Source organism: Corvus brachyrhynchos, unplaced genomic scaffold (genome assembly GCF_000691975.1).
Source record: "Corvus brachyrhynchos isolate BGI_N302 unplaced genomic scaffold, ASM69197v1 scaffold115, whole genome shotgun sequence".
Lineage (NCBI taxonomy): Eukaryota > Metazoa > Chordata > Aves > Passeriformes > Corvidae > Corvus > Corvus brachyrhynchos.
The window spans coordinates 19,845,236-19,867,957 of NW_008239553.1; the positions used below are offsets into that span (position 1 = coordinate 19,845,236).

Below are 22,722 nucleotides of genomic sequence, written 5' to 3' on the forward strand. Positions count from 1 at the left end.
ACATGGGGAAAAAGGCTGATGGAAATAGCTTCACATTCCTTTTTATTTATTAATGCCACAGACGAACTGGTTTTCTCATGAGAAAGGTGCTCATGAATTTTCATTCAAAATAATAAATTGGTGTCCACATTTTAAGAAATATGTTTAGGGTTCAAGGGATTAGACATGCAACTCTGCATATCTGATTCCCGGTTTACCAAGACAAAATATACTTCTTAATGTAATTTTAGTTATTATATAGCTAATGGTTTTAGCTTGTTAACCAACAAACCTACATCAAGGAAGCTGTTTTTACCTGCTCTTTAACTCATATTATAACATTTTTGTTGGCAATGTTTGGGTACTTTTAATGGAAGGTTTTTTTCTTTTTCAATAAACAGATGACCTAATTTATTCCTTTTTTTAGTGATTGGTAGATTCATATAATCAACCAAAATTAAATATTTTCTATGAATCTTGCATCTTTAACACGCATCAGTATTTCAGAAGTCATGCTTTCCCTGGTTCTGCCTGTGGCAATATAAAAGAAAGATCTGCTAAGCTCAGGAAGAGTAGATTCTGAATAAAAAAGAAATATTAAATATATCACAGAAGTACTGACAGGCACATTTTAATCTCTCTCTGGTCCTACAATTTCTTGATTTTTCTGAATATCTTTTTAGTGGCTTAGTAACTTGCATCCTCTTCCAAACAGTAATTTAATAGTGATCACTAAATTCATCCATTTAGATCCAAGGCATTAATTTCAAAAATAAAACTTTTAAAAATATATGTATCAGAGATATTCTAAAACCATTAAAAGTATTGCAATCATATTAAAAAAATATTGGTGATGCTTTGTAGGCTGACTTCACTATCTTCAGGCTCAGGCAAATAACTGCCACAGACAGTTGCTTAAAAGTGCTCCCAGATGACTTTACTTCAGAAAACAAAACAAAACAAAACAAACAAAAACAAAAACAAAACAAAACAAAAAAAGAAAAAAGAGAGAATGAGTGTACAGTATGTAAACTATGGAGAAAAAAAATAAATCTTGCATTACATCTTGTATCTCTTCCTGGGCTTTTGCCAGTGAATTCTCACTGTTTCTCTCACTCTTGGTTTTGTGTTGAGTTCCTGTTTAGAACATGAGTTTCAAATCAAAATGTTCAGCTGTTTTCTAGTGCTTATCTGTGTTTTATAAAGGTCAAAGAAAAGTGCTTTTCTGTTTCTTTAAAGGATTGGTTCATTTCAATACACAAATAAATGGACCAGTTTGGACTGTAAGTAAGATGCGGATCTTTAGGCACAAAGCAGATGTTTGGATACAGCTTTGGATACATCTTCTGCCTAGTATAGAAAAATCCAAGCCCGCTTCCTAGTGCATTTTCCAAAGGCATCCCATCCCATTCTGTATGTAGGCTTTGTTTTACCTCATCTTCCTATCTTAATTTAGGATTTTTACTGGTACAAACCATCCAAGTTCAACTGAGTCTGTACTGATTTATATGTTATGAAATCTAACATTTATGTCACAAAACATATGTTTAAATAACTGCCTGTGAGTTTAATGGCTTTGAAAAATATTTGGATAAAATGAAAGGAAGAAAAGGAGAAGTAGGTACTGAAGATGCACAATGGTTATACTGCTTTCTGATGAAGGTAAAACTGCCAAATATACCATTCAAAATGGAGTTTAGTTTTCTTTTATTTTCCAAATGATGTCTGAGTCAAATACCTCCTGAAATAGGAGAAAAGCCCTGAACTCCAAGCGAAACTATTATATTTCAATAATAGTAACTTGACCTTTTGTGCTTGCTCTTCTTTCTTTATAGTAACACTGCTTACCTTCTCAGGGCAGCAGGCAGTTTTAAGTAAGTGCACCTCATAAATTATTGAGTAAAAGTATACTAAGTACAGTGGATTAAACTAGAGGGTTACTTCAGAAGCAGGAGTCAGTGCTTGTACATTATACAATACTTTCTTTGTTGTCAATTCATTGAAAATAACACCACAGACGGCAAATGCTTTCTTCTGCCTTGCCTGCTTTCTTGAGAAGAGACAGTTCTACTTGTCACAACTTTATCTATAAGTTTTAAAGATTACCACGCGCATGGTACTCTAGTTAATAACAAATAAAACTGCAATAGTACTAACGACATTAAAAGCGTATTTAGTTTATTGTTTCTCTGTTGAAACACTGCTAATTTTTTTAATGGGGCTGCTAAAAAGTTCTTTATAATTGGAGAAATTAGCTTTAGTAGAACATGCACTATTCTTTGATCAATATGGGAGTTTTTTGATACTACTGGCAAGACTTTTGTTAGTTCCAATTTTGCAAATTTGAAGATCCCTTTTCAAGAGGTATCTATTTGACCAATGTGCAGTTTTTCAGCGTGTACTTTCTGTCTTGTATCACAGTGTTTTAGAAGAATCTATGCTTTACTTATTCACCAGGCTTTCAATAGAGAATCACATTAATCCTTTTAAGCTCCTTATTCTAATGATTTATTTTGTTGAAAACCGTAGTGATCCTCCTTTGAATTTTAATGATTGCTGGCTATTCAAGGATTCATTGTTTTGACTTCCTGTCCTTACCTTTGTTTCTTACATGTCTGTAGGGAACACCTGTCTAATACTGTATCTGGCCTTAGTTCTCACTGGCTTACCATATTCACTCAAGCCTATCTTAAGGCGTTAAGTTGAAATGCTAGCCACTCATCCATGAAAATAAATGTAGGATATTTACAAAGATAGGCAGATAGACAGCAGAAGGATGGCTAAATGGATTGACTAATTTTTTGATGTAAATAATATTTTCATATGAATTATATCAAGATGATTGTTGTGAAATTTGCTCAATATAAAGCCAGAACTGTAAAAAACATTAAACAACATCTATAGGGGATTTGTATTTCAGTATTTTTGAAACAAATGCAGTATGCCAACTGTTGTCAGGATTTGGCATCAGCCACTGAATTTAGGTCATGGCACTGGCTTAAATTGAATTTCAGTTTTCATTTTCATCCACACTGTATAAATACAGAATGTCTCTTTAGAAATATAACTTGGAACATCATGAGTTTTCAAGAATATATTATTCTAATACAAGATTTTAACAACTACACAGTATTTATGCATAATACATTTTGTTCCTTATCTACAGCCTTTTGGACTTTGATTCAGAATACCAGGAGCTCTGGGATTGGCTGATTGACATGGAATCCATCGTGATGGACAGCCATGACCTGATGATGTCAGAGGAGCAGCAGCAGCATCTTTACAAGGTTAGCACTACTGTTACTGCCTTTACCTAGCTATAGAAGATCTGATTAGCTTGACAAGTCTTTCTCTCACAGGATATCGCTGCGTTCATTGTATCTATCATGGTGTCTATTAGAATTCCCTTCCCTGTCCCCAACCTCATTTCCATCCCCAGTGCACTGACAGGCTGCACCGACATCATAATTGCAAGAAAGTTCCCTTTATCACATTCTATTTGGTGTAATTCTATAGAAGGACAAAGATTTGTCTTCAAGATGAATAGAAATAAATGAAACTGCATTAATAAATAGACTGAAACAAAATGAAGGAAAAAAATGAAATGGGAACATTTAACAAAATGTGTTTTGATTGGAGCTTTCAGCTGGATTTTTATCCACCTTTCAGACCTCATCTGGAAAGAAAGACATTTGCCTTGATTTTGGTTTGCTGCTGCCAGGATACAGGACTCTTCCAATTTAATTTTTATTAGTTATACATAAAGTAGACATTGTCATGTTAAGTCTTCACACTTGGTTGTGATTTGAGCAACATGATTTTGAACTTGTAGGGTGAAGCTATAGGGTCTAATTCTAGCATATATATATATATATGTGTGTGTGTGTGTGTGTGTGTGTGTGTGTGTATACACACACATGCATCCAGACACACATGGTTTCTTTTATTTGCCATAGCTGCCTTAACCCAGAAGTTTTATCATTTCTTTTAGATTGTAAGAACTTCCTCAAAATGTGTGATTTGATTCTGAAATTGATTCAGGCTTCACTGTGTGACTGAGGAACTATGGGTCTGAGGGGTGGTGGGGGAAAGAAAGGAGGGGCTTTCGACAGAAATATCAGGCTGCAGTAAATCTTCCTCATTTAGGCAATTTTTATTGGAGTAATTCTGACAGTTGTCATCCTTGAATTGCTTTGAGCATATGGCATATTTCAAAGAGCAGATTGTGAATCATAAAAAATAAAATTAATAACTAACCACAGAATCAGCAACACTATAATGATAAGAAACAACTACCCTCTAGCTTTTTTTTAATTTCTTATCAAATAAATGGTACATTCAAGGTCAAATAGAAGTTGTTCTTGTTCTTCTATGATTGCATGATTTGATAATTTCTTAAATATAATATTTTTTTCTTGTTTGGCATGCTATTTTCTTGACAGTCTTCTTGAATTTTATTCTTTCTTATTTTAGTTATTTTATTTAAAATACCCACTAAGAAGGTGTTGTCATGTGATTTAAAATATGTTTATAAATGTAAATATAGTTCAGATCCAAACTATTTTAGGCTGCAAGTGAGTTTCTTTCACTGGCCTCCATTTCTTGCTTTGACAATTATTTTTTATTTTTGCTAATGTCTTTTTTTGAAGTTTCTAAATACTTCATCAGACTTAATCACACTTTAACAGACCTGGCCTTGGCCAGGCTCAGAAGTAAACAAAGTCAGAAATGAGTAAAGAATTTTTTGTGAGTCTAACATAAGGTGTTTTGGTAGTTAGTGTCTGTCCACATAAGGCCAGCTTGTACCATGACTAATTTAACCACTAGTTTTAGTACTATACTAAAAAACCATAAATAGATAAACATAAATTTTAAGGTAATCCATCCATCAATATGAAAAAGAACAAAGATTAAGCAGGCAGCCCAAGCATTTTGGATCCTATTTAGTATAGTTCCCTTTCTGGTTTCCAAATGTAACCCCTAAGAATAATTATAGATGATAAGGCAGGGATAATAGTGCATGATGTGAAAAGTAAAAAAGGGCAACAATTTACTAATATGTGCAGTATAATATGGTGGCAAAATGGGTAATATTACATATGCAAAATGCGAATAGTTTCTTAATAGTCTATCTTAATTCTGTATTATGGTAGGCATGACCCTTCTGAAAGCAGAGAGTTTTTATGATAGAGAGTAGCTGAGTCTGCAGCCTGTGCAGCACAGACAAATCAGCACTGATTCCAAACAACAGGCACCTTGTTTGTCCCGCAATTTCTGCCAGGAGGTCACCCGACTACTGTGCTAGATTTGATCCCCTATCTCAAAACTGCCTATCTGGTAGCTGGACACTTCAAAACCACTTGAAGAAGGGTAGAAAGAGACTCCTTGCCTTCTTGCAGTGAATATTCACTGCATTTACCTTTCTAGTAAGAGCAGCAAACAAATTTTTAAGGGCTGAACAAAAGCTTTATCTAGAAATGTGGAGTTTGCATAAGAGATGACTAAGGAGTGTCCGCAAAGTGGGAGGAGGATTTGCAGGTAACGTAAAAATCTTTAGTGCGTTGCATTTAGAACGATCATTTTTGCCAAAAACACAAAACAAAAACAACACCAAAAGCCCCAAACACCACAATGAGCAACCTCTCAAAGAAGTGTTGAAAGCCCGATAATTTCAGACATTTAGAAGTAGACAAAGGACAACATTAGCAAGTGTAATTGAGGGAACAGTTCTGCACTAGCAAAGGAAAGATCAGATAAATCACTAGGTCTTTACCATCCTTAATTTCAGAGATTTGTGTGACAATGAATCATGTCCTCAAAAAGAGTATTAATAGTTTTATAAAACTAGCCTAGTAAACCTCTCTTCTAATCAGCGATGACACCCGTTTTATTCAGAGGCTTTTTTACAGAGTCGTGGATGGTCGAGTGCGCGTGAGCACTGCCTGCACTTCCCAGAGAGCACAGGCGTTGTGGTCCGCAGGGAGAGAAATCCAGGCAGCTATTATTGTCAGAATTCCTCAATGATGTGGGCTGTTATGAAAACACAGGTCTTGTCTTAGTTTCTCTCTATCAATTACAGCTTCAAAGTGAACCTGCTAATTGCACTCTCTGCATTTTCGTGGATTCTCCTAAAACCACAGATCCCTCTTCTCAGTTGCTGAGCTGACAAGTAATTGCAGCTCAGAGCCAGCTCAGCAAGCCGGCTCTGCCAGGGAACCTGCTGTGGTATCACTATTACCAACAGTAATCATTGCCCCTGAGGAGTCTATGAATGGGAAGGAGCAATGATGAAACAAGTAATTCGGAAGGGACAAGCATACATTAAAGCAGCATAACACAATATATAAATGCTAAAATTGTATATAGGAAAATGACTATATTTTCATGGTTAGAGGTATTTTCACAGTACTCTATTTCCAGAGTCAATGTACACTTAAGTCAATTCTCAGCTTAATTTTGTTTTCTAATATTCCAGGAACTTCATAATTTTTTACTAGGATCCTTATTATATCTCTTTAACTTTTATTTTGCCTTGTAATAGGAACAGCACAGCCATATTTTTCGTAACACCTAATATGAATGTACTACTTTCTCTAGACTTCCTAGATTTCAGTTCATAGATTTTAAAAAAAAGAGAACACAGCCCTAAATGATTTCTGCTTTATAGCCCTAAACTAGCTAATGATTTTGAAAATCAGCTAGTGTTTGATAAAATGGCAGTCACAGAATGAATTGATGACAGTTTATTTATCCTCTAATGCTTTATCTATTAAGAAAATCTAAAAGGAGCATTTCCATGTTTTTGGATTCTTGCTTCTTTGTACTTCTATAATAGCTCAGTTTAATGCCAAATGTATCATGTTTATTTCATTTTAATCTACTGCATGTGAGCCTGATCTCATAAGCTTTAAGTACACAGAACTTGCATTGACTTCAGCTGTATTCATATGCCATTACTGGACGATCAAACCCAAAGAATTTAAACTCTACTAATTAGCCCTTTAGTAGGAACTTGAGTAATTCTGTACCTTGACTGTTCAAAAATGAAGCAAATCAGTATTTACTGGAACTGTTGAGATTAGAAATTACTATAGTAGCATAAAAGTTGATGATAATTCTTTCCATTTTCCTCTGAAGATTAATTGCAAAACTTAATTGTGTTAGATTAAAACCCTATTTAAATAAGTACCGTATGAGTGTTAAAATTGTATGTTCAGAACAAAATTAACCAAGCATTTGAAAATACCAAATAAAATAATTTTTTTTTCTGATTACAAGCAGTGTATGGTGGTTTTAATACAAACTGCATCAGCCGTAAGTCTTTTCCTAGTAATTCTTCAGCAATGATTATGATAGATGGAAAAAGATCCATATGTAGTACTGCAAAGATTTTGAAAGCATTTAGTTGGCTCAGCTTTTGAACAGGTTAACTGCTGAACTCTTTCATCAAGGGGAAGTGGTCCACTGTATTAACACAAAAATACACATCAAAAACTAAGGATACATTTCAAAAAAAGTTGAGGGGAAAAAAAATCTCCCAGCAGTTTTTGTTTCCCTGCTGGAAGCTCTATCCCTGCTCGGAAGGTGCAGTTAATTTCCTCCTCTGGGTGTGCTGCTGCTCCATTGTGCCTTTCTCGCTGGCTCAGTGTGCTGTGGCCCGGAGTGGATCAAACAAACCGTGGTGAAAGTTTCCCTCATTTGCATCACTTCTAGACAGCCCTGTCGTACTCTTTGCTGACAGGAAATCACTGTCTTTGTCACCTTTTTTCAGTGATCTCCTTTTGGCAGAGATTGGCCATGTGACCAGGATTAATCACAACAACAGTTCTGGCTCAGAACTCAATGACATGTTTTCCTCAGCACTTCAATAATGGTGTAGAGGAGTCAGTAGGAAATGACTACATTAATTTCAGAGTGAAAAGATAATTAACACTTAAGGACTAGTGCTATAACCTATGGAGCTATTATTCAAATTAAAACTAATTTATTGCAAACTTGTGAAAAAAAAAGAAAAAAAAAGCCACAAAAAACTGTTCTTTAATGAAACTGTTAAAATAATCTTGCAAGAGTCCCTGAGTTTAAAAAGAAGCACAAACTATATTTAACGTGGAAATATAAATACATAAAAACTTCAACATTTGAAACTGGAGGCTAAAGTATGTAAAGTGCTTACTTAGATGATATGAATAGGATACTGGCAAACAAAAGCAGCAGTGTGCTCCTAGAATGCTGTGCTTCAAGGAGTTTCCTTGGCAACAGAAATGCAGTTCCAAAAGTAGACAGAACTTTCCTCAGAAAACATACTATTAATAACAACCTTCCGGAACAACTTGGAACAATTTGACTACTTGGCAATAAAATGCCAAGTGTTCTGCAAATTAATCTAACACATAACAGTTATATGTTTCTCTTGCCCATAATTCTCCTGAACTGGGGGCCTGAGTTCTCTGCTATTAGAGGATACAAATGTGCAAAGTGGTTCCAAATGCTGCACAGAGAGACGGCTCAAATAGCAGCAGCCTATAAGGATCAATTAATGTTCTTCGTATCATTTTAACTTGTAAACCAGATTAGTTTAATTGGATTACTTTGTTCCATTTAAAGCAAGTTCTGTGTACCTACTGAAGCTGCATTGTAGCTCAGTCTTTATTTCAAGCAGATTTTCCATATAAAGAAAACTTATTGAAAGATTAACAGCCTGCAAAGTGATATGTTTGGACAATATGCTTAGGGGATTGGCTATAAACTAAAAAATTTGAAGATTTTTGCTCCTCAGCTGCATATTCTGCACAGTCCAGGATGCTTTCTATCTGTCTGATAATCCATCAGTGCCTGCATGGAGTTGTTAAAACAGTTTTAGTCAGAAGAAAATGATGATTGTCAGTTTAGAGGAAGCGCACAGCACACTTCAGGATTTAGCCCCTTGAAGGGAGTAACTACAAATCTGCTATGCATGCAGTATTTTTAGGCATGTCATCATTTCTGCATGAGCCAAAAGAATAAACTAATTTCAGTTTTGCCTTGCCAATAGGAATCATTAGAATTCCACTAAAGGCCATAAGTTTACTAAACAGGAAAGGTAGGCTGTGCTAGTACCTCGACTTTTCCTGAATTCTGAAATCTAAAGGTTAAAAGTAATCAATATTTCATTGTGCAGCCTGATAATAAGTAATAACCATGATGTTAAAATCTAAATGACTGCAGATAGCACTTAGGTGTGTTGACCCATTTGGAAGGGCTTTTTAATTGCAATCAGAATAGTCATTATAGTTTGCTAATCAACTTTTAGGCTACCTTGCAAAAATCACCACCTTTATGAAATATTACTTTAATCCTATTCGCAAATTATGTGCCAAAGTGAACACTCTTATTTTATCTGACAAAGTGTGTGTAAAAATAAAAAGAGAGAAAGATTATTCTGCTAAATAATGTCCATAAAGATACTCATTAACAATAGCATGTCTATTACTTATATAATAGTATGCCTGTACTTATGTCTGCATATATGGATTGATACATGCTTCAGTGGAAGTTAATCTTTGCTTTTCACGCTGTAGTATGTTTTTAACTGTCATGTACTGCAAAATGACTTTACACAAAACTGGCTTCAGTTACTGTTCTTCACGAAGTTTAGTAATTTTCCTGTGCTAGGCTGGATATTTTTTTCCCCAACAGATTAAGAACATCTATGACTTTCTCCACTAGGAAGGAAAACCAACTGTTTTGTATGAGAGGTCTCAAAAATGCTTGATATACCAAATAGCAGTGAAAGTCTAACTGCTATTACAACGTGAACTAAATGAGTTCAGGACCTGATGCAGCAAAGTTTCCCACTCTCTTATTACAAGGGGTGATGAAATTGGTTACATTTTTCTGCACAAGTATTTTCACTTTAGTTGCACTGGAGAACAGAGTAAAAATGCCTTTGTGACCCATCCTATAACAACTAGCTCGTTCTTCAGCAGTTCATATGTTTAACTATGTAATAGGATTAAATTCCTTGCTAATTCTGACAAATTTTATATTTTAAAAAGCTGAAAATAAAATTATTGTTGGAAAAATTCTTGCTTAAAGCAGAGGAATGTTAAGTTTTAATGTCTTATATAATTACAACAGGAAAACACTGATTGCCATATCTACAGAATTAAAACATCTAGAAATTGAATACAGAAAGAATGTGAAAAATACGCTTATGTTTTCTTGGTTGCTTCCATAGTATATTTCAAATGTTAACATGCATTTTTAAAGACAGTGTTGTAATTTCTATTCTCTGTATTTCTGCAAGAAGTGGCTTCATGCATTTCCGAAGAGTAAGTGGGTTTTTCCCCACTTCTTCCCAGCACGATGTTGAAGACGAACTTCACATTGTAGCAATGCAGTATTTACTGAGCTTGTAGCAAAAGCCAGCACAGCTTTTTGGAGATTAAAGCAGTGTGTCTAGAATGAAAGAGGCATTCAACTTCAAACAAAAGTAAATGTGTACCACATAGCTGTCATCACCATTCCTTACTACAGCTGCAAAACGTGGACAATTTACAGTCATCGTGTCAAGCATCTTAGTCAACTCCACATGCTCTGTGTTTGTGCCCTTGCTGCTATAAAATAGTAAGATAAGGTCCTAAGCAGTGAGACCTTAAAGCTGCCTTCCACTGGTCTCTCCAGATAATATAGTGAAATAAAATAAAATGAGGAATGTTAATAACACAATGACAATATAATTTTTGAAGCTGTGCGTGAACAAGGTACTGGTTTTTTTTAGCAGCTTGGTGTATCCATCCGATTTAAAGGAATGAAGAAAAAAAATCACAAGCAAAAATTATAGGTGGCAATAGTATTATTACCCTATTCCTCAAGTTAGTTGCCAACTTTTAATGCACTTCCCTATTTTTCCACCTCATAGTCCAGGAGAAAAAATATTTTTTTTTAAACTCAAAGAACTACATGCTTTATCCATGATGTTTTGCTTCATAAATATAATACAGCAACTACTATTTTCTTTGCAAATTACTCCTCATCAGTATACCTCAAAAATAATCAATACTGTAATATTTCTTTCATAAAAATAAACAAAAAATGAAGGACCACAGAAAACCTTTTTGGCAGGTTTTCTATATGAAACCCAAATTCACTAAATCTCTATAAACTTTCAGTGGCAATATATTCAATGAATTTATGTCTAAATGATAAAAAATAAGTTGCAGTGAAGTGTATCTGTTTATAATCTCCTGAATTTTTATTTGTATATGTATTGTATTTTTATTTTTATAAATATATATTATAGACTGTATTTATATATTGAAAATATGTAAAATATCAATATAAATTATTTATGTGTATATATTTGTAACCTTTTTACATACTTAAGGTTGGGTGATATTTTTACTTTGTGTGTATACACTTATAATACACTGTGCTAAAAATAGCTACAGCATTTTGTGTGAACTTCTCCTTCTAACAAGGTAAAATAAGCAATCACTACAATTTAATTAATAGTTTTTGCAGTTGTGGCTGCATAGGGTCCAGTGGGGTCTTAGGGCAGGCTGCAGCCAACTCCTGTGGCCAGTGTGAAATACTTGTGGTTCTTAACTTCTTGCGTGTGCTGTTGCATTGCAGAAAACTTGGTTGCTATAGAATCCCAGTGATCATGAAACTGTAAATGTTAAAGTTGGCTCTATGAAGAGGTGCTTTTGGGGGGAAAAAGCAGCAGTACCCTTCACATTGTGTGTTCCAGAATGACAGGTGCTATTACAGTTGTGAAGGACATGTGCCAGCTGTGTCACAAGCTGCAGGGAAGGCTATAGAGAGGTTGTCGTTTCCCCAGTAATACACTGGGACAGGGGGTCATCTGTGAAGGCTGGTTTAAACTACTAAGGGAGCAAAGCCGACCAGCCTCTCTCACGAGGAGATTTCTCTAAGGGGTACTTCAGAGCTGAAGTTTGTTAAGTACTCTGAAACATTTTCAGGAGAACCAGTTTCTCTCTTACTCCACTGATTGGATAAAGAGGCTATGAAGATCAGACTCACTGAGTTTACCACTCACTGATTCTGATATCACAAAAAATACTCCAGTTTGAAACTCATTTGAGATGCATCCAGATTTTGACAGGCATTTCACTGGACTTTGATTATCTCTGCTTTACCCATAGATTTTTCTCAGAAATGGGCTACAATAGATACAGAATTTTTCAGGTGGTAGCTTTCTAAAGATGAACATGTCTTGAGACTTACATGCTTATTTTTTGGTGGCTTTCATCCAGGAGTACTGTGTCTACTATTTAGGTGGAAGAACAATAATTCCTAAGATCTCTTAGCTTGTTATCATGTGTTGAAAAATCGAATAAACACCATCAGAGGTGAGAAGTGGACAGTCATCTGATCCCATTTTGTTGCCTAAAAAAATTCATTGCTATTACTTTGGTTTTTCAGCAAGAGTATATAATTTTTAGCCTCTAGGAAGAATTGGTCAGAGAGATACAAATAATGAAAAGTAAATTAAAAGCTATACAATTTTTTCTTAACCAAAACCAGAAACAAAAAAAGAGGGTATGGTAAGGTGCCAGGAACTAGAGCAACCATATGTAACTGTAGACATGAAACATTTCTTAATTGTATCTCTTTGCCAGGATCACTTGTGAAATACACAGTTCCCATTCAGAGGGAAGACTTTAGGGTAAAACCAATCTAATATATGCCTCCAAACAGTGGGTGAACTATCCGAAGTGCCAGAACAGAAACTGCAGAACACACACATAGATGTAAGTCAAAAGAACCCATGAAGCTGGGCAGATACAGACTGGCTGAAAATGCTGGCATTTCAGTGCAACATATGTAGTGTAACAGGCAACACAAAAAGTAGAAATAAAAATGTTCCTGACAAAAAGAGCCAATGAGACAGATTAAATATCACAGTTACCTTTGAAATTAAAATATAGTATCTGAAATCATCGAGAATTTAAGGTTTTAATGAAGAAGTAGGTATCCATAATGTGGCTTAAGCAAATATAAAGATTCTCTGTGTTCTAGCAATGCAGAGGGCTGCCAGGCATTCAATTGCTATATTTGCAACTATGCTATTAGATCAATGACTAATTTGATACCAGCTGGATTATGGAGTCAGCTGCAGTGCAACATTGATAAGGAGCAAAATTAGACTGGAAAGATGCAACCAAGCACTGCAGATGTGCAATGAAATCATGATGAAACCAGTGAATAAATGCAGTCAATCAACAAACAACTCCTGAAATAAGAGATGCCATCTCTTAAAGCTTGCTATAGTTGTCTTACAAGAATTCTACTCACCCAAGCTCTGGTTTCAATTGAAAGACAATAATCAAAGTGGTACCTGAAAGAAACAGGAAAGTTACTGTGATTGCTCCCTGGCATTCTAGCTGAATATAACATATGTGAAGAAGATGAGCACTTACATGTAAAATTGAAAATCGCCCAAATCACCCTAGAAAGAAGCTAAAGGGAATTCTGTTAGTCTAGTAAAACTGCTGGAAAATGCAATGTGGCAAAGCAAAGACCATAACCCCACAGAAAGTAATGGATGAAAAATTTACTAGTGGTCAGAAAATCCGGGTGTAAACTGATTCCAAAATCCTTGCACAAAATATCAAAAACCTGGGACATTTTTCAGATTTTTTTCAGGGTAACAGTGCTCACTGTGGTGTCAAAAACATGTTTTGAAACAGTGATCTGAAAGAACAACAAAGACATTGTTCTGCTGTGTATTTTGTCAGGTATCTGTAGGCTCTTATGCTCACCAGTCTGAGGTTCTAGGGGTATTCCAGTGTAACATGGACCTGACACCCTTCCTGTAGTGAGTAGCTGATGGCAATATAAACATAGGAAACAGAAATGTCAAAGAGGAGGCAATCCATAACCAACCCTTAAATAGAAACCTGGACAGGAATATTAATCTAAATGCAGAAAACATGAAAGAATGTGAGTCATCTGTGGGGGGCATATGTTGATTTTTGAAGGACTTTGCTTCTAGCCATGAGAAACTAGGAGTACCCCAGGAAAACAGGCAGAACAGCTGACAGAAGGAGAGTTCCGTCTTTCACAGAGGTGAACAAATGCTTTTACAAATTTTTTGCACACTTGGCAAAAGCCTATGAATTTCTGCCATGATAAATACAGAGTGACTAGACAAAAAGTTAATCATCAAGAGAAAATAAAAGAGAGGAGGCGGGGAAAGGAGAAGAGGGGCGGGCAAAGCAGCAAGATACCAGTCGTTAAATAGTACAATTATTTGAAGGAACTGGGTGTTAGGAGAAACTCCTGATGATACAGAGCACCTGTAGCTGTTCCTCTATAATTTTTCCTGGCACCATAACAGCAGTGGTGAATGAGTGTAGGGGTAAGTTGGAATGAAAGTAGATTCCTTCCAACAGAGACCCTCAGAGAGCTCTGGTTTCTGAAATCAGTGAAATCAGGAATTTCTGTCTTATCTGGAAGCAACAATACTACTTGCTCCCTTCTCACACACATTGCACTTGTCTTCCAGGAGAAGTAATTCCTCATGAGTTATCTGGTGGGCAATAGCTCACCTTTAATACACCACCAGCTGCCTTCAGCTGCAGGCAGACCCACATCCCACCTGGTTTTTCTTCTCAGTTCAAGTGCTGAGTTTATCTCTACAAATCAGTGACCAATATGGAGTCCTCCATAAAATCAGATCAACATTTTTAGCAATTTAGCACAGATGCAAAGAGAGAAGAATATAGCTATTTAAAGAAGCATGTTTTCATTTAGTTCAGTTGTGCATATATATGTATATATATACACACACATCTATATATACATGTATTTTGTCTAACAGCACAAATGCTAAATAAATGAGCTTTGCTATTCCTGGCACATTTAAAAGTTACTCAGAGTATTAAATGTTGAGCAACAAAATGTGAATTTCATGGAAAACATTTCTGTTTGGCTCACATTAATTTAATTTAATTCTTCCTGTTAGAAGCCACATTAAACGAGATGCAGAATATTGCTGTCCAATTGCAGCAAGCAACAGCAAGAATTTCCTGTTTTGGGGCATATATGTGAGGAGATTTTTGCATCTCTTCTAAAAGCCATGCATCCCACAAGCTATATCGTGACTGAAGAACAGGGTACTCTCTCTCTGTCAACTAACCATTTTCATAGACAATGCTTTTTACTGCCATGGTAGGAAATCCTGACTTTGGTGCTGAGGTATGCTCTAACGGTAGCTAAAATTTTCAGATTTACCCCTGTATGTTTAAATAGTGAGGAGAAATATTTCCTGTATTTTATCCAAGTGAATTCATGCCAGAAAATTAATCTTCTACCATTTCCCCCTGTTTCCTTCCCTTCAAGCCAGTCACTAGAAATATATTACTATAATAACTTGCACACCATTCAAAAGCTGTTAGGCTTATGGGTGCCTGTATGTATCATGAGCAATTCTCCACTGTCCAAACAGGGAGACCCAGAGTGATGGGAGATCTGATGGTTCAGGCTTTTTGTTTCATTAAATCAACATAGACTCTTTGGATCATACATATGATATTTTTGTGAATTTGATGTAGTGGTCTTGTGAGAAAAGGCTTTTCTATTGATATTTATGGTTTGATAAGGCTAAAAATAGCACAGAACACACAGTCACATGCATTCTGCATTGCACTCTTGTGCTTTCTAAATTCTTCCCTTCAGGAGCATATTGTCCATTTTCCAGGTTCTTCAGAGGCTGCTGCATCTTTGAATTCTCTTTGTAGCTTTTTTTTTTTAGCTTTCTGACTTAATCTGCCATGGCCAGAATTTGCTATCCTAGTCCTGCAGATTTTAACACCAGCAGATTCTGATGGAGTAAATCTCAAAACCATGTTCTGATCTCTAGTTGTTGGGTCACCCAACAGTTGAGGATCTTTCTGAAATTCTGACCTTAGCTCATCTGTTCAGGAATTTCTGCAGCTTGTCCATCCTTATATTTCACATGCCTTCTTTTTGTGAATCTGAATGCACAGTGTGGTCAGTAGCTTGACTGTGTCCTTGCTTTGTATGGCTATATTCGGATCCAGATCTGTGGGCACGGTAGTCTTAGTTCCTACATCCTTCTAAGGAGTGATGCCAGCCAACATATTTTTGTTTAGTCTGTGTTCAAGCTTCCCGGGGAAGCTACTGGAAAACAGTCTTGGATTTTCATATCCAGAGTATCTTCCAGTCATTCCTAGGGAGCTGAACGGTATAGTGTGACAGATTGACCTGCTATGGAACCTTACTTTATAAAGTGGGGTGTAAAAACCCAGGAACTTAGCTACTGTGTGTTTTTCACCCAAGAGAACATTACTTCATCAATTGGCATCCTGACTCAAATAGTGACCACTCTTGGAAAACCTAAAATAAGATGAAGAAACACTCACTTTTATATATACTTACATCAGTTCCAATAGTCTTTAGTTGATGTGGTTTATGCACTTCTTTCATGTTTATCTCTTCTTTGTATGATAGTCTAATTATTAGATTAAAATTGATAATTGGCTGATTTGGCCAGCAGGTGGCCTACTACACTGTGTTGTCAGCATGTGCACTCATGTCCTGAGAAAGGTCTGCAATAATGTTTATTCGGATTTCTGATGTACAGTGGTGTTATTCCATGAGAGCAAATGTGGCATTTGTAATCTGAACGTGGTCTTCTTTATTGTACCACCATATTATTCTTTTTTATTGTAAGTGTAAATGTATTCATACTAGTGGGACTTTTTCAAGCCTATGAAATGCTGGAAAATTAAAAACAAAGATAATGTCCCTAAAGACATTTTTGTACCTTTTTCTTAAGAGCTTAATAGCTTTACCAAAGGACAGTTAACTTCTGCTTCTGCCATTTCTTCCACACTTTATTAAAGAAAAAAAGAATAAAATCAATGCAATGGCAAGTCTTCAAACATCAGTACCAAATGCCAATCACCAATGAGCTGTAAAAATTAACTTTAATAGGGTTAATGTAGTGCTAGTGTAGTAATTTAATGTACAAAAGCTCTATGGTCTGTTCTAAAATATGTATTAATTTCATTTCTTTAGACTTCAGTTCTATAGCTACATTTGCCTCTAGCAAAATGGCAAACAAAATGGCCTGAAAGAGTTGACTTAGACATAGATTTGAAAAAAGGTAACCTAGTAGTGTTAAGAATGTGGTGTATTCAACACGGTATGCTTTTTTATTTTTAGAATTGTTACTAATTGTAAAATGATTGCTAAGACAGGAAATACAGCCACTTAAACTAAGAAGTGAGACCACTTTATTTATGTCACTGAGGTGCAGATACCATTGACAAAGGTTCTGTCACCATAAAAATCAGTCACATATTTTGCTGATATTCTCAGTAGAATATAGTCCTTAAAATTTTTGAAAAACATAGACTAGGCAGTGGAATCTTGTTCTTTGTCCATCGTCCTTTTCTCATTTGTTTTCTTACATTTTTCCATCTTTCTTTGGAAATACCAAATTCCCTACACATATTCCCATAACAAACATCTATTAAACAGACAGCAGTTAAAGTTGAAGACATCAACACACATTACTGTAAGCATATATCTTCTTTTAATGGCCACAGATCTTTTCAATTTGTGTTTGAACAGCCAGGCAGCTATCGTGGCATGCATGGTTACCAGAAAAGGCCTTCCACAAAACAGGACCAGAATCTCTTGAGAGAATGCCAGAAGGACAAAAGTTTATATCTGCCCTAGTCTTCACTATAGCTGAAGTACATTCAAAATATCCTAAATTTTCTTCATATTATATTACTTCACTACTGGTTTTGTGTCCTGGCATTTCCTGCTGCTGCAGTCTTTTGAAGCATTTGTTTTCTCTCAGATATATGCATATCTTTTCCCATTTTCAAGACATGTCCTGTTTCATCTTAAGTAGAATTCAGACATTAAAATAGCAATAACTTAGGAGTGTCTATATCCACTGACATGAACTTGTGGTGTTCTTTTTCTGAAATCAATTTCTACAGTTTTGTTGCAATATCTTTACAGAAATAATCTCTTTTTTTTTTAATTGCCTTAAGAGAGATTCTATTAATATGCAGGTGTTATGCTGTGTGCTGATTTCAGAGAAGCTCATTACAAAGTGCTAAACACAGAGGGGCAGATTCCCTGGTCTGTCAAGATCACTTCACGTTCAACTTTGCAATTTCCAAAGTGAATCTAGAGCAGTTGATAGTGCACATTAGAAAATACTCACCTTGTGGGTGAAACTCTCATTGATATAATCAACTTGATCTGCTGCTATGTTCTTTTTTCTCCTACTCCCTATCCTCCTTTCCAGCATGAATAGCAGCAGCAAACAATCTTTAAGTGAATGGGGAGAGTCCAACAAGTAAAAGCCAAAATGGAAGTACAGGCGATGTTGTCCATAAGCACAAATTAAGTCTAAACCCATTGTTTTTCATTTATATCAGGGTCCAGTTATCAAAAATTTGCTTGCTGACAACCCTAGGAAGAACCAAGCACCTTAAAAATCTCCAAAATGTGTGTATTTGAGTTTACTAGCCTCTGCAAAAATAGTTAATCTTCTCTACGTTTTGGTTCTATAAATTGTAATCCCAGAAACATCAAACAGACATAACTCAAGATCAGTGCAAGTCATCTGTTTTCATGTTTGATTCCTGTAGTAACTTCATGCTTTCACAGACATTCAAGCCATTGGCAAAGGTATAAGAAGATAAAACAGCTGGAAGTTAAAAGTAAACATATTCAACCTAAAAATGAGCCATGCATTTCCTAACAGTGAAAGAAGCTAGTTGTTTATCATTTTACCAAGGAATTCCCTGAATTTACCATTATTTGTATCTTTAAGTCAGGGACAGATGCAATAACAAAAGATTTTCTCCAAGCCAGAAATTTGGGAGCTTAATATAGGCAGAGAAGATAAGATTAGGGTGCATTTTATACAAGTGGGGAGGTTAGATTATGAAAATTTCTTGAACTTCAGATCTGTGAATCAACCAGGGTTTTGTCAGAGAATATTTTGGCAGAATGCCATTAGAGATAAGAAGAAGCTTTCAGCTTCCATCGTGCCAGCAAATAGCAGAGTTCACATATAGCAGCACCATAAATCTTTGAGAACAGACACCTGAAGTGAGGGAAATAGAAAGAAACAGAGGGAAAATTTCTTTTGTTTCTGTCTCAATAGTTGTTCAGTCACAAAATGAGTTCACTGTCACTGCATTCTTGTATTTTTTTAAGGGCAACTATTAGTGTTCCTAAATATCTTTGAGAATGTAAGATTTCTTGTGTGTAGAGCTGAGGTATTTTCTGCAGTGACTAAAATGTACCGTAAGTGCTATAGCTAATTTTTTTTTCAGTCTAATGTGAAACAAAGAGTGTTAAGTAGTTCTGACCTCAGACAACATAGTCTCTTGGACGGAATAGTGAAGTGACTATTGAAAGACTTGTGTTCCCACATCAGAGATCTTCCCTGAGACTGTACATGAAGTCTATCTCTGCCTCAGTTTCTCATTTTAAATTGAAAATGATATTTCTCTACCTCACATGTCCATTACAAGTCTGCAATTCACTGGAGCATAGCAAGCTTGAGCCTGTAAAAGGCTACATTAGGCACACCCATGCTGGTGGTCATTTGAAAGAGGCAAAGTATCTCTCCTAGGCACAGTTGCTGTTAGGGATAAAGAGAGAATTGCTTTCAGCATGTCCTGAATTGTTTAGTTTCCAACATTTCTACACAGACTTGAAGTTCATAGTCACATTTCATTCCATCACAGTGTAACAGGGGCATATTTCTCTTTCTGATGGTGTATAAGCATACTCCACATGCTCCTTGGAAGGTACAGAGGTCTTAAAGAACAAGCCCAGTGCCGCATGCAGGTAGCCAGAAGCAGGATTTTTTTGTCTTTTTCCATTTTCCCATTATATGTGTGATAGTTCCTCTCATATTTATTGCTTCAGTTTTGTCTGTCTTAAATTATTTAAAATATTAAAATATTATTACATTCAGAAATTCAATTTTTATAAATGAACTCAGAGTCTAATTTTCTAAGACTCTGGAGGTTAAAAAAAGATCGTACAATTTATCATGTATATTAGCTTTTAGGAACAATGGCCACTGATATAGCCCTTTACATATTATTCAGCAAATAGTGTTGTTAATGTTCTAGAATTCTAGAATATATCTTGGAAAAAGTTCTTTCACCTTCAAGATTGTCCGGCTCTTGCTGAAGAAACATAGAGTTGTGCTGTTTTGATCACCAGTGAGGAAGATGGAAAGCATCTGTGTTAAATACTCACAGGTCTGTCAGAGTGTCATCAGCTTCAGATATTCTGAAGAAGTCTAGTTCTTAGTTCTTGCTGCTCAGTCATCTTTTTATGCTTAGTTTGTTTCGGGGACTATTGAACTTCCTATTGATAAGGCCAAAAATGATCATTGCTATAGCATTTGCTATCAAAGCTGTTAATAACATAAAAACTGAAATATTTTCTTCTAATTTAAAATAATCCAATGACATTTGGGAGGTGTACAACTTCTTGCCAGCTCTTCTAATTTAAAACATTATCTGTTCAAGGAAAACATATGTTAGACATTTTTAATTCAGTGATAGGAAAGGCACTAATGAAATATGCATGTATGAATTTTGTATTGCATAAGTTTCCTCTTTCTTGAAATATGATTAAAAGCCAAGCATCTGGATTATGTTTAAAAAGCTTGAATTTCCAGTTTTCACAGAGATTTAGTCTATTTTGACACTGTACACTTAGCCTTAACATTTTCAGCATGCTGTTAACATTACTTGATATTGTAAAAAAAAAAAAAGTTCAGGTTTAAACAAAGTTGGACTTCTATTGCTAAAAATGTTTTCTGAAATAGCTTTTTCTGCAGCATTCACACAGCCATACTTTAGGCTGTGTCAGCAGTTCTATTATATATTTGCTCTTGAGAGCAGTTTGTATTTGATCTTAAAAATGACATTAGAAATTGAGAGTATTTTTTCTTTTGTATAAAAGTACTATGTTTTTTCCTAGAGTAATATTAAAAAAGAAATACTGAGTTCTTAACGCCTTATAAAATTCTTCTAAAATGAGATTAGTCCACTGTAAATACTGATAATGTTGAGGGGGGGGGTCAAATTTCTCTTTTTGTTTTAATAATGTTTACTGGAAAAGTGAATTGCTATTATTTGCTGTGTCTCTTGAAAGGTTCAGAGTATGGCTCTCTGCAGATGATCATAAGCAGTTAGCTATAAGACTTACTTTTTAACATGCTTTAGATTTGATACCACTGTAATGATATTGCTGTAACAGGAATTGCACTGTGTGCCAGTGTTTTAGATAGTGAAGATATTTTAGCACTCCTTGTGGATCTGCTGCATGTGCCAACTTTGACATAGCACAAGGGACATTATAAGAAAAAGATCAAATAGCACATTTTAAAAACTATAGCTTTCACTTTATTTAATACAGTACAGGAAGTACATTTAAAATAAAAACTACATTTTTCATTATAACTGTAAGACAAATTGAGAAATCTGCTGTCAACACCCTTTCCAATCAGCCCCTAGATGGGCTGTCAAGCAGGTGTAAGTTCTGTTGTGTAGGAAAAAGTTCAATTACTTTTAAAATCATGTTGTAACTCGATACTTCAGGTAGTGAGAACCGAGATCCACATGTTCTGAAGTTAGAGTATGAACAAGCTAGATGCAATGTTTTTCTGATCTTGACTTGAGGTTGCTCACCAGCCTGCAAAGACTGTAGGGCTATTGTCACAGGCCAGGGATGACTTTCTTTTCTCACAGTTGACAAGGTCTAGTTATTTGCATTACTAAAGCCACTGTGCCCTAAGTGGTGGGTGTACTTATCTTTGTGGAATTACATGTTCCTTGGTGGAGACTGAGTTCTGCCTCTGTTGATCCAAGGAGCTTCACTTTCCATTTGGATCTTTTTCCAGTGGGCAACCTCTTCTGCCATGAAAAAGTATAGCAAACAGGTAAGAAGATGAGGATCCAGAGATATTCTACCCCAAACACATCCGAGTAGTGTTGCTAGAAGAACAAATAATTTATGTGTAGATTTTCAGCCAAGCTTCTCTCATGGAAGGCTATTACTGATCACCATTAGCATTCTAGCTGGGTAACAATGGAATAAGGACTTCAGAAGAGCCAGTCTGTGAAAGATAAATGCACAAGAACATCCGTTTCAAAACAGACTGATGCCTGTAAAGCACAACCTGACAATAGTAGGTGCATTTGGAATTAAATCTTTGTGTAGAGGAGTTCCAATTTTATGTTTCATGCATACTGCAACAGCAGGCATAGCTTAGCAGAAGAGAGAATAACAGGTTATAAATGATTTTCTTTGAATATCTTTAAAAAATCTCCATAATCTTACAATGTTGTATTTTATTTTGTAAAAATGTAAATGTAAAAGTGTATCTGTATCAGATTTCAAGAATATCCAGCCAAGTATGGAGCTGCAACTACACCTTTTTGTTTCCAGGCTGAACATTTTCTCTACCTTCAAACACATTTTCTACTCAATAATGGACTAACTGTAGTAATACAGCAGTATTTTGGAATCTCCCTTACTCTGTGGAGTTTTCTGTCCCTCAAAAAAATACACCTGAGCATTAACCCAGCAGTATTGTATCTACTAATCTCTAAAGAGCACCATTTTTTATTTATTTAGTATCAATTCTCCAGGCAACTACATAAATGTAAACTTAGCTAAATCAATGTCTAATATGTTAAGCATATTAGA

The 22,722-nt window shown here is 35.5% G+C and overlaps 1 protein-coding gene across 5 annotated transcripts in view; it reads left to right on the top strand.

Annotated features, from left to right (window-relative positions):
* Window positions 1-22,722, top strand: part of AKAP6 (A-kinase anchoring protein 6) — a 274,630-nt gene that overhangs the window by 188,004 nt on the left and 63,904 nt on the right. For all 5 annotated transcript variants that reach the window (XM_017741971.1, XM_017741970.1, XM_017741972.1 and 2 more), the window contains exon 9: window positions 3,146-3,266. In XM_017741971.1, the coding sequence (XP_017597460.1) occupies window positions 3,146-3,266 (121 nt within the window). The remainder of the gene's footprint in view (window positions 1-3,145; window positions 3,267-22,722) is intronic.